The sequence below is a fragment of the Macaca fascicularis genome, chromosome 2, assembly GCF_037993035.2.
Source record: "Macaca fascicularis isolate 582-1 chromosome 2, T2T-MFA8v1.1".
Classification (NCBI taxonomy): Eukaryota; Metazoa; Chordata; class Mammalia; order Primates; family Cercopithecidae; genus Macaca; species Macaca fascicularis.
Window position 1 is genome coordinate 3,486,815 of NC_088376.1, and position 12,302 is coordinate 3,499,116.

The window sequence follows — 12,302 nt, forward strand, 5'->3', positions numbered from 1 at the left end:
CGTGAGCCACCGCGCCCGGCCAAAAAGCTTCTTTTCAACTTTTGTGGCATAAAACCCTTTCTTCCAGAAGTTTCTCTATTGGTCCCTGTCAATGAAAGGGAATCCCAATAGTCTTCACGCTTTTTGGAGATGAGGGTCTTGCGGGAGGTGGTTGTGATTGGGGGTTCTGTCCATGAAGCCCCAGCCACTGTACAGAGATGACCTGGAGTTGTCTGCTGTCTTCACTCTTGATGTGGAAGCATTTCTGGCTCATAAAGACAATAGGACTTTAAAAGGGACTTCAGAGATGTCTGAAGGCTTTTCTCAGAAATGTGCGGTGGATCAAGCAAACTATCGAGTGAGGCAAATCTGTAATTGCTCTCCACCCGGAGCCTTTTTTGCTGAGTTGTCTTAAATTACTGAAACTCTCTGAGCACCAGATTCCTCATCTGAAACTGGAAGATACTAACAGCCACCTCGAGGAGGCATGATGGAGGTTCATGGGCTGAGTCCATGCAAAGCCTTCCCAGGGCCTGGCACACAGACATCCTTTCCCTGCTCCTAGAGGGTGAACATTTGGTCAGGCTGGGGGAGCCCCTAGGATCTGTGCCCAAGGCCTGGGACCCTTGGCATGTTCCCTTTCTTCCTTCATAGCCCCTGTTCCTATAGTGAGCCAACTGCCCTGTGGCCGGGCCTTGTACTGGGAGGGAGATGGAGAAGAGCGCTTTGACAGAGAAATGTCCCGCTCAGAAGCGACCCAAGTTTCTGTTGGATGTGAGATCCACCACTGCCAATTCCAACCACACATCCTGTTGGGGACACAGCCTGGGTCTGTGTGTCGCGGGGGCAGGCCCTCTACCACATGCTCAGACCCTCTACCACATGCTCAGACCCTCTACCACATGCTCAGACCCTCTACCACATGCTCAGACCCTCTGTCACATGCTCAGACCCTCTGTCACATGCTCAGACCCTCTACCACATGCTCAGACCCTCTGTCACATGCTCAGACCCTCTGTCACATGCTCAGACCCTCTACCACATGCTCAGACCCTCTACCACATGCTCAGACCCTGTCACATGCTCAGACCCTCTGCCACATGCTCAGACCCTCTACCACATGCTCAGACCCTCTACCACATGCTCAGACCCTGTCACATGCTCAGACCCTCTGCCACATGCTCAGACCCTCTACCACATGCTCAGACCCTCTACCACATGCTCAGACCCTGTCACATGCTCAGACCCTCTGTCACATGCTCAGACCCTCTACCACATGCTCAGACCCTCTACCACATGCTCAGACCCTGTCACATGCTCAGACCCTCTGCCACATGCTCAGACCCTCTACCACATGCTCAGACCCTGTCACATGCTCAGACCCTCTGTCACATGCTCAGACCCTCTACCACATGCTCAGACCCTCTACCACATGCTCAGACCCTGTCACATGCTCAGACCCTCTGCCACATGCTCAGACCCTCTACCACATGCTCAGACCCTCTACCACATGCTCAGACCCTGTCACATGCTCAGACCCTCTGTCACATGCTCAGACCCTCTACCACATGCTCAGACCCTCTACCACATGCTCAGACCCTGTCACATGCTCAGACCCTCTGCCACATGCTCAGACCCTCTACCACATGCTCAGACCCTGTCACATGCTCAGACCCTCTGTCACATGCTCAGACCCTCTACCACATGCTCAGACCCTCTACCACATGCTCAGACCCTGTCACATGCTCAGACCCTCTGTCACATGCTCAGACCCTCTACCACATGCTCAGACCCTGTCACATGCTCAGACCCTCTGTCACATGCTCAGACCCTCTACCACATGCTCAGACCCTCTACCACATGCTCAGACCCTGTCACATGCTCAGACCCTCTGCCACATGCTCAGACCCTCTGTCACATGCTCAGACCCTCTGTCACATGCTCAGACCCTCTACCACATGCTCAGACCCTCTACCACATGCTCAGACCCTGCAGTGCGGGAAGCCAGCCTGGTCTGGCTGATGGAGCACAGGGGAACCGTCCTGTCCCATGGGCCTCAAAACACCTCCTCTGGGGTCAGGATCCTCTCACTGTTAGGGGAAGTCTCCACCCCTTTCAGTTGCCCTTTGGCTCCCGCTGGCCAGAGGTGCTACTGAACAGCGATTTAAAAACACCAGAGTATGATAAGGCAGGTGGCATATTGCTGCAATATTTCAAAGTGGACAATGGGAAAATGAGCTCCCTTTCCAGGCAGCTGCTTCCAGGTCCCCAGCCTCATGACGCTGGAGTCACATAGCTTAATGCTGTCATAATTTCCCCTTCTCCCTAAACCCTCTCCCAGTTAGTGGAATTTGGGCTGACGCTCTGCAGTGAAAGCCCTCTAAAGTGTTATAAATATTTATCTCTGCAAATCTCTGAGGCCTTTTCAAAACAGAAAGACAGAGGAGGTGCTTGCATGGTTCACCTGCCCCTCCCTGAAGGCCTGTTGTGTTTCCCAGGATGGTAGGCACTGTGCTTACCTGAGCATGTCTTTTCTTTGCACCATTTCTTGATCTATTTTGTTGCATGTTGCTTTTTGTGTGTTAAGATGTGTCTGCCAAGAATTGCTTCCGGGGATAGGAGAAGGCAAAGGAGAGGACAGAAGGCTCACGTTTTTTTTCTTCTGGAATTTTTTTTCCTTTTGTTGTTTATTTTTGGGTATCATTAATTACTCACTCTGGGTTATAATTCCACCCATGGTCAGATGACATGCTTGTGGCTGGTTTAATTGGATGCTGATGATGAGCTGAGTTGGCCCAAGCCATGTACTGGGAGGGAGATGGAGAAGAGCGCTTCGGCAGAGAAACGTCTGGCTCAGAAGCGACCCAAGTTCCTGTTGGATGTGAGATCCACTACCGCCAATTCCAGCTGCACATCCCCTTGGGAATGTTGGTTTGAAAATCTCCCAGCTGGTACTGGGGCCGTGCATGTGGCCCTCTCTGGTGTAACTGTACAGAGGTATCGGCCGCCAGCCAGGCCTCAGACCCATGCAGAAGGCGTAGGTGTTCTCAGCCCTGAAGGCAGTCTCCTGGACAGCCAGGAGCTCCTGAGGAGTGCTGCCAGGGCTGTGGCGGCGATGGTGGTGACAGGGTCTTGGAGGTCTTGAAAGCTACACCTTTAGCTTGTACTCACTCGTCTTCTTGCTGATATTTTCACGGGGTGATGCAGATACTCCGCGAGCTAGTTGTGTTGGGTGCCCGTTTAGTCTTGTGCACACCCTTTGGTCCATTACACAATGCTCTGTGTTCTCTAGGAGTTTATGGCCCGTGTTGGGAGTGGGTTGGAGGTGATGGGGCTAATAAACACAAGAGCATTAGCTAGGGAGTCGGGAGACCTGGGTTCTGAGATCAGCTTTGCCACCTAGCTTGAGTGTAATGCCTGACAGGTCTCTCTTTTTGGGCCTCAGTTTCCTCATCTGTAAAATGGGTAGAGGTGCCTCAGTTATAACCAGGCTTTTCAGATCTGCCATGCTAGATCATTCTTTTTGTTGTATTTTCTAAAGGTTTGGACGTGGTGGACATTCAGCCAGCCTGGGGTGCTGGCCGTTCTTGTGAGTCTTGTAGATGTCTAGTCTTCCTTTTTCTCAGACATTTTTCCTCATGATTTACAGGTTTCATGTCTTCCTGGCATTGGGGGCAGTTATCTCAGTCATGTATTCCTTACATTTCGGTGGGCCTACTGCTGTCATTTCAGCTCTCCTCCAACCAGCATCTTCTCTGTGATGTCGCTTCCATGGATCAGTCTCATTCTGTCCTCACAATGCCTTCAGTGTTCTGTGTAACCCTCTTGCCCCCACGTATTTCCCACGGAGACACGGCTACATTAAGGACCAGAGGCCAGAGGAACAGGCCCCTTTAGAAACCTCATCCTAATGAATTCCAGCATTCCTAGGAAGCATCTTTCTCTTCAACAGTGACATTTACAACCTGGCGCCTTATTTCATAATTACATAAAGGGGCTAACCTCCTGGACAGGTGCCTGCACGACAGGGCAGGCTGCTCAGGGGCCTGCTGGCCTCTGGGAATAGAAGGGCGTGGCCTCCCATCTCAGTCGTTCTACATGGGTGTGAAGGGGTCACATTGTGCTGGAGTTGCTGCCTGTCTCCCTCCTAGTCAGTGGAGCTCACCTGGTGAAGTGTTACCAACTTGAAGCTAGCCCTTCCTGGAAGGTGCTTTAGGAAGGAGGAGTTGTAAATAACATCGAAGCAGCTCAGATTCCGGTGTCTTAGGCCTACGTAGGACGTTTCTGGGTTTACTCCCAGCTGGTCCCTAAAGTGCAGGGGAAGTGCTGAGGTTTACTGACGGGTATATGAAGACAAGATTAAGACGCTCATCCAGAAGCATCTGATGGTCCTGAGCCCCGCCCTCCCAGCACATTCCCATTCTCAAGGAGACCGGTGTGCAGGTGGCCGTGACCAGAGGCAGCCGTGTGGGGAGCACAGAGCAGGAAGCCATGACTCCTGCAGGGCCTGTCTGGGGTGTTTAGACTGCTTCTTGCAGAATAAGAAGGGTTTAGATGGCCTTGAAAGAGAGAGCACCTGTAGCAGGTGGTGGGCTTTCGATGTGATGATTGACAGGCTGACTAAATGCATGGCTGTTCCTCCCATCAGGAGTTTCTTCAGTTACAGCAAAATTATCCCAAATTCCTTAAATTGCCTTCCCATAAATTCTACATTTGGCCAGTGTGGTGCTCTGCTCCAGAATTCTGTTCCTCAAGTCACTAGGGTCCCTGTAACACTGTCCATAAGCTATTTCCCACACAAGGCACAGGAGAGCCTCCCCATTTTAGCAATGGAATAGCTGAGGTTTGGAGAAGTAACTTTCCCTGGGTCACAGGCTCAATCAGCAGCAGAACTGGATTCAAGTTGCACTCATGTGTTCTGATTCCCAGGCTGCGTACCAGGAACTTGCTCTCACCACTTCATCACTGAACCCCGTGCCCCCACTCTTTGGACCTCCCACAGCCACTCTTCGATTTCAGGCTTCCGCACTGGCCTCTCCCTCTATTTTTTGCAACCCACGTGTCTCTCTTGAGGGCAGGGTCCTGGTCAGCCTGGTGCCCGGCACAACACCTAGAATCCCGGTCAGGCTGGGCTGGGTGAAGGATGGGGGAAGGACCTTCACCAGTGCCTCCTCCTGCACGTCTAGCCTGGAGTCATCTGGAGGCCATGGAAGCAGGCAGCTCTTAGGTGCCAGGTGATTGTGACATTGAAGAATTTGGGCTCATCCTGTCTTTTAGGCAGTAGATTAAAAACAGAGTGGTATCTGAGATCATTCAGCTGTTTCGCTCTGTCAGCAGCTTCACTTGACACACATCTGGGTTTGCAGAACGCGCTGATAAAGGCCTGAGGCCATAATGTTTTTTACCTCTGTCTTGTGTGGGTCATTTACCACCTGTGCTCCAAAGAGGAAACACCTGGACACTTTGAGTGTTTTTTTTCTTTTTTTTTGAGATGGTGTCTTGCTCTGTTGCCCAGGCTGGAGTGCAGTGGCACAATCTCAGCTCACTGCAACCTCTGCCTCCTGAGTTCAAGCAATTCTCCTCCCTCAGCCTACTGAGTAGCGGGAATTACAGGTGCCTGCCATCACGCCCAGCTAATTTTTGTATTTTTAGTAGAGACGGGGTTTCACAATATTGGTCAGGCTGGTCTCGGACTCCTGACCTCGTGATCCACCCACCTTGGCCTCCCAGAGTGCTGGGATTACAGGCGTGAGCCACCGTGCCTGGCCCGCTTTGAGTTTTATGTAGGGAAGTAGGGCGTCCACATAAGGTATCATCCAAATGAGATACTTTTGAGAGTGAAATGGTGCACAGTTAACAGTCACATCAGGACAGCAGGCTGACGCTGGAGTGTGTGGTCGCCTAGTTTTAAGCAAAATGGATGTCTGCAGTTGGAAGAAAAGACATGGCAGTCGTTTGTGAAGACTAATAGTGCGGAGGGGTTGCTGGTAGATGAAAGGCCTTTTGTTCCAGCGGTAACTTTGCATCATTCACTGACAACAGTAAGAGTCCAGTGCCCTTGTCTCTGCCCTCCGCGTCGTTTTCTGTCCGTGGCCGAGCCTCCCGGGAGGTATGCCTGTGTCTCATTGTCCTTTTCTCTTTCCCTCAGAGATCCTGCGGCTCATTCAGCTGGACCTAGACCTGAAGTTTAAGACCAACATCCGGGAGTTGTTTGAGGAATTTGACAGTTTCCTGCCAGGCGCCATCATTGGCCTAGCCCGGGAGATGCAGCCGGTTTACAGGTGCGTCATGACTGCGGGGGGGCCACCTCCGCGACCCTCCCCGCCCTCCACCCTCTCTGTTCTGCCACCCATGGCAGACGGGGATTTACTGGCGTCCCATCCTTCTGCACTTGGTGTCTCGGGCACACATTTGTGCTTGTTGCTTACAGTTGACAGTATGGGCAGGTGGGTCTGTCCCAAGCCGTAGGTGCTACCTCGTTATTTTGGCGGAGTTTGTGGCCTTTTTCTTCGGAAAAGCCCAGTTGTTTGGTTGTTGGATCTGGTTAGGTTCAGAATTTTAAAACCTTGGGCTTTGTCTTACGGAGGAAGATTTAACTTCCCTTCTAGTGACCAACTGGGCTTTCTTGGCCCCTGAGTCACCAGTGACCCCTATTCTCCACGAGCAGAGTGGGTGGACTGGTGGTCTTGTAGGGCGGGAGGGCGGCGCAGCGTTGGAACACAGACTGGCGTCAGTCGTCAGCACGAAGAAGCACGTTCCAGGGGATGCCGCGTTTGGTTGTCAAGCGTGTGTCGTGGAGAAACTCCAGGACCTGAGAACCGTTCTCGAACAGTCACTGTAGCGCTATTTGTAGTAGCCAAAACTGAAAACGACTGAAACGTGCTACTTAGCGGAACGGATAAATGAAACGCATTCGTTCAATGGAGTGCTATACAGCCACGGCAAAAAAGGGAACGGCTCTGCGCGATGAGAGCAAAACTAACCTGGAGGCTTTAGGGATGAACGCGCAGGCGCGGAGAATGGGAAAGGAGAGCCAAGGGGGCGATGCCTCCCAGAGCCTGCGTGGCGGGCGGTGGGGGAGGTGGGGCTCGGTTGGCTCTGGAGAGCCGCAAGGTCTTATTTCCTCGCTTGGGTGTTTGGCTTCATGTTTGCGTGCCCTTTTTTGTATGTTCTTGTTCTACATCTTACAATTAAAAAATAAAAAAAAAAAAAGGAAAGGAACAGCTGAGGCGGGTTTTGATTAAAGCAAACCAGGCCCGTGGCCCTGGGTCTGAGAGTTCCACGTTGCTGGCTGTTTCTCCAGCGGGTAGAGCGACAGTGCACCCAGAGCAGAGCTGCCCGAGTTTGCACGGAAAGAGCTGGAGTTCGCCGTCCCGCAGGCAGGCCCCGCTCTTTGTTCTCAGTGCACACCATGATGCTGGCTCCCTGCAGACCCTCCTGGAGGGAGGCCCAGTCGTTGGAGAGCTGCAGAGTACAGGCCACCAGTGAGTCAGGAGCCTGTGTTTCCCTCAGAGGGAGGGGTGAAGACGCAGCTTCAGCTTGGTTGTGGCTATTTGCATGACCCAGATCACATAACAGGAAATTCCTGCAAGGCCCCTGAATGAGCTGATAACTCCTTGGGCCGTGTGGACTTTTCTCCCTTATATAATCCTCTCACGTGTTGCCCCAGAGTCACTGGGTAGGCCTCTCCCTCTGAGGTCAGGGGTTGGCGACTTAAGAGGAGAGGGTTTGGGCAAACATCTGCCATCTTAACTGTAGAAGACTCCCCACCTTCTTCCCCCTCCCTTCTTTCCCGGGAAGATCTTCTGCTGGGGCCCTTGATCCAACAGAGGGAGGTGATAGTGTTCACAGCGGTGAAGCCATATGGGGGTCTGCAGCACCCTCACTTCCTGCCTCCTCAGAAGAAAGAATTTGATGGAGGGGCCTCAGGCAGAGTGAGAGACCAAGGCAAGTTTTAGAGCAGGACCCAAAGTGTATGAAAAAGCTCTAGACCAGGAATGAAAGGAAAGAAAGTACGCTTGGGAGAGGGCCAGTGGGTGACTTGGGAGATCGAACGTGCTGTGTGACTTTCGACTTGGAGTCTTACACAGTGGCGTGGTTCTTGGGTGTGCGTTACTCCTCCCGTGGTTCTTCCCTGAGGGTGGCCTGCCAGGTGTGCTTACTGAGGTTGTGCACACACTCCCTGAAGCCGTTCTTCCCTGACCAGTCCAGCCTTCCTAGACAAGGGGCCACCATTTTGCCTCCTAGTGCCCATGCTTGAGCCCACGTGCCCAGCTCCTGAGATCTTACCAGGAAGCTGCTGGTCATCAGTTTCAGGTTCTTTCTATCTGTTGGGACCCTGCCTTTCCCTGGCACTGGCTGCAACCAATTATCACTTTAGAGCGACAGTTTACAACTGCCTGACCATCAGCTGACGGTCACCTAACATTCCTGGTGGTGGTGGAGCCCTCTCCTGCCCTGCTCGTGTCTGACTAGCTACCTACTGTAACAACAGAGGGAGCCTCAGAGCCCCAAGCCCTAGATACTAGTCCCAGCTCTGCCTCCTTGGGCCTTTGTTCCCCTACCTGAGAAGGAGAAGAGCTGAGCTCTAAGTCCCCCCTTCCTTGGCTCTGGCACTGAGGGTCACAGCCCTTTGGACCCTCATTGTCCTGCCTCTGTCTGGAAGTTACCTGTCTGCTGGTGAGCTCTTTAGGGATCAGAAAGAACTGATATCATGGGATATTTAAACTGGGCTGAGTATTAAATGCAGTTACAGCTCCAGTGCCTTCAAGGTCTGCTTTGGAATCTTCTCACGTCATATAAGTGGAAACTTGGAAACCCCATCATGCTTAGACAGGATGGGCCAGAATTTGTGTTTTCTGTAGATCTAGGATTTTATAAACAGTGCGTCTTAAAATCAGTTTAATTGTCTGGACTTCCCGAAAGAAAGCTCTGAAAGATTTGAGATTCAAAATGAAACCGAGTTTTTCTAACCTTGAGCATCTTTAATGTTCATTATGTTATGATAACGATGAGACTCCGCTGCCGCAGAGTCCGAAGAATGCCGTTTGCAGGGCCGGGGCCCTCAAACATCAACAGAGACTTACACTCCTTTACGTGCTGCCTCTGTCCACCCCTCAGCTGAAATGCTTCGAGAGACCTTTAGTCTCTGGAACTGAGTCTGCAGATGACTGCCCTGCACTGCCGTGTGCCCCGCTGGCTCTGGGGAATTGCCTGGTAACATTTGCAGTCTCATGCTGGGGCTGGGAATGGCTTGGTACTGGCTGGTCGACAGGGAATTGAGCGTGGTTTTTGCCTTCTTCAGTCTTCTTCAGAAGACTGGGGAGCTCTGGGGACCTGGGAGATCCAGCGTTAGTTGTCTGCTGCTTTGGAGTGTTCACCTGGCTGGCAGTGGGGCTCGGGTGGGGAGGCTGAGAGAAGGAAGAGGATGGGAATGGAAGGGGAGAGAGGAAGCAGGAACAGGGCAGCCAGCCTCTCTCTTGAGCAGGCAGTCTGAGCCCCTGGGCTCGGCCGTTGCTGTTTTGGGGGATCCGCAGCCCGGCCGTCAGACTGCCTCCCACAGAGGTGGCCTCTTACCCCTGCCTGGGACTTTGATGGAACTGGCAGTGGGCTCTGACCACCAACGGGTCTGTCTCCCCAGAGAGGAGAGTGAGGGGGACAAACGTTTTATTTTAAGAAGAACATGCTAGCATCTATATGAAAGGAAAATTTAAAAACAAAACAGCACGAAACCAAATCTTGACTAGGTAAGCAGGCACATTTTGACCTGGAAACTTGCTGAGCAAGAACAGATTTGGATCTTCCCAGCTGTGTCATTTTTACAGTCACTTGTCCCATAGTTATTTTACCTCAAAATCGCACATTTTAAGTCATTTTTTTATGGCAGTCTCCCCTGTGTTGTGTGCCATGAATGTTAGAAGCTTGGAGGAGGTGGGGGAGGAGAAGTTATTCCCCATTGTCCATTTGACAAATAGTTTTTTTCACATTGTTTCACAATCCCCACCCCCCACCCCCAATTTTTATATTTTCTGTATAAATCTTACAGGATTTTGTAATCCTAGACCCATGGGACTGACAGTATTTTCTGGAAAGGGACACGGGGATCATGGGATATTAGTGCAGGGAGAGAGAAGCCTTTCTCTCTTGGGTCCCTGTTGAGATTCTGTTGCGTCCAGCATCCCGTGACCTTCCCCATCTGCAGATCATAGTGCCGTCGTCATCTCGGGCGGAACGTCGCCCTTCCTTTCTCTGACCTTTTCTCTGTCTCTTCCTCAGGAGCTAAACCCCTGGACAGGTCCTCAGTGCTGATGTGTTTAGTTGGGATAAGTGGCCAAGAGGAGAATCTAAAAGGCGACTGTATTTTGTAAAGATGCGCCATTTTGAATTTGTTTCCTTATGAAAGTATTAGAAAAGTAAACTGCTGTGCCCTGTTTGTGTGCAGCCGATAACCATTATAAAGGTGCGCCAGCAGGTGAAGAAGCTTGATGTGGAGGAACCAGCATCGGGTCGTACTCAGAAGTGAATTCCCATCTGACACTTGGCGAGTCACTGGGTTCTCTGACCCTCTTTGTTTTGTCTGAAAGCGGATAAATATCTCTAACACACAGAATTACTGGAGAACTCAAATGAAGTCACAGTGGAAGTTTCTGTTGTAAGAGGGACCCTCATGAAAGAGCATTTCCCCTCCCTCCCTCCCTCCCTCCCTCCCTCCCTCCCTTAATCTTCACTCCTCTGTGTTTTCTTCACCAGACGCTTTGTTCCTCCGGACTCCTCCTACTCAGTCCCTCCCCCAGGCATATGAGGTTGCCAGTTAAAATACAGGGCACCCAGTTAAATGGAGCTTCACATAAATAACAAATAAGTGTTTTGTGTGGTAAATATGTCCTAAATATTGCACGGGACGTACTTATACTAAATAATTGTTTATTGTTTATCTGAAATTTAAATTTTTTAAAATTTTATTATTTTATTATTTTTTAAAGACAGAGTCTCTCTCTGCTGCCCAGGCTGGAGCGCAGTGGCACACCTTGGCTCACTGCAGCCACCGCCTCCCGGGTTCAAGAAATTCTCCTGCCTCAGCCTCCCAAGAAGCTGGGACTATAGGCACGAGCCACCACTCCTGACTAATTTTTGTATTATTAGTAGCCATGTTGGCCAGGCTGGTCTCGAACTCCTGACCTCAGGTGATCCACCCGCCTCGGCCTCCCAAAATGCTGAGGTTACAGGTATGAGTCACCACACCCGACCCTGAAATTTAAATTTTAACAGATATCCCGCTTTTTTCCTAAATCTGGCTGCCCACCTCTACCCACGATTGTAAAACTTCCCTTTTTAGCAGCAGCAGGTGATCTGGCTCTCCTACAAGATGCTGGAGTGAACAGGAACAAAGGGTACGGAAGTGGAGCTTGCAGGGAAACCAGGGTGAGAGAGGGAGGGGGTGGGAGGCAGCCCTCAAGGTCTCTGTGAGGCTCCAGGCTTGAGGTCACCACTCTGCAGGAGTTAGGAAGCCAAACCGTGGCCTGGTCATTCGGGGAGGCCACTGGGACCAGGAGGCCTCGTCAGGCCCTGGCTTCAGGCCTCAGGGCTCCTGCTGAAGCTGGAGTGATAGAGAGAGTGTGAGAGAGTGTGCGCGTGTGTGAGTGTGTGTGTATGTGGGCTGCGGCCCTGCGTTATGGTCACTTTGCGGAGCTGGCCGTCTGAGGATCCTCTGAATGGGAGCTTGTTGGTCACAGGCTTCCACTTTTCTTCTCCCCGGGCTCTGCGGGCCGGCTGTGTGCTGTGTGAGCCCAGGCCCACCCTGAGGAGGAAGCGGCAGGCTATTCCTGTCAGCTGCTGATAATGTGCCACCAGGCGGGAATTCGCTTTTGTGTTAAGTATTTGAATCGTGTCCACTCGTTCACCTTTTTAGGTCACATGGTTTTATTTGCTGCCGGTGCTGTGCCAGCCTCGGCTTCTTCCAGACGCTTGCTCGGAAGGAAAGATTCTCCGCAGGCTGCATCATCCCACTCCAGGCACTGGTGCTGGGCTCCCAGGGGAGTGCTGGGGAGAGAGTGGGCACCAGCACAGAGGGAAGAAGGGAGGATGTGGACTGACCACCTCTGCCACTCAGTTGCTGTGTGACCTTGGGCAAGTCTCTTGACCTCTCTGAGCCTTAGTCTCTTTAGCTGAGAAATGGAGATTATAACACTATATGTGGCAGAGTTGAGGGGAATTGAATCAGATAATGTATTTATAGTACCTAGCACAGAACAGCACTCCTGGGTGGTGGTGACAACGTTATCCCCAGTCCCAGCTTGGCCACTGATAAGTTCTGTGAACCTAGG

The 12,302-nt window shown here is 51.7% G+C and overlaps 1 protein-coding gene across 14 annotated transcripts in view; it reads left to right on the forward strand.

The window, feature by feature from the left end:
- The window catches only part of XXYLT1 (xyloside xylosyltransferase 1), a 196,281-nt gene that overhangs the window by 107,916 nt on the left and 76,063 nt on the right, over positions 1-12,302 (forward strand). For all 14 annotated transcript variants that reach the window (XR_012430554.1, XR_012430553.1, XR_012430556.1 and 11 more), the window contains one exon: positions 6,128-6,260. Coding sequence is in view for 9 of the 14 variants with exons in the window: in XM_005545341.5 (XP_005545398.1) it covers positions 6,128-6,260 (133 nt within the window). In the remaining 5 variants the exon portion in view is untranslated. The remainder of the gene's footprint in view (positions 1-6,127; positions 6,261-12,302) is intronic.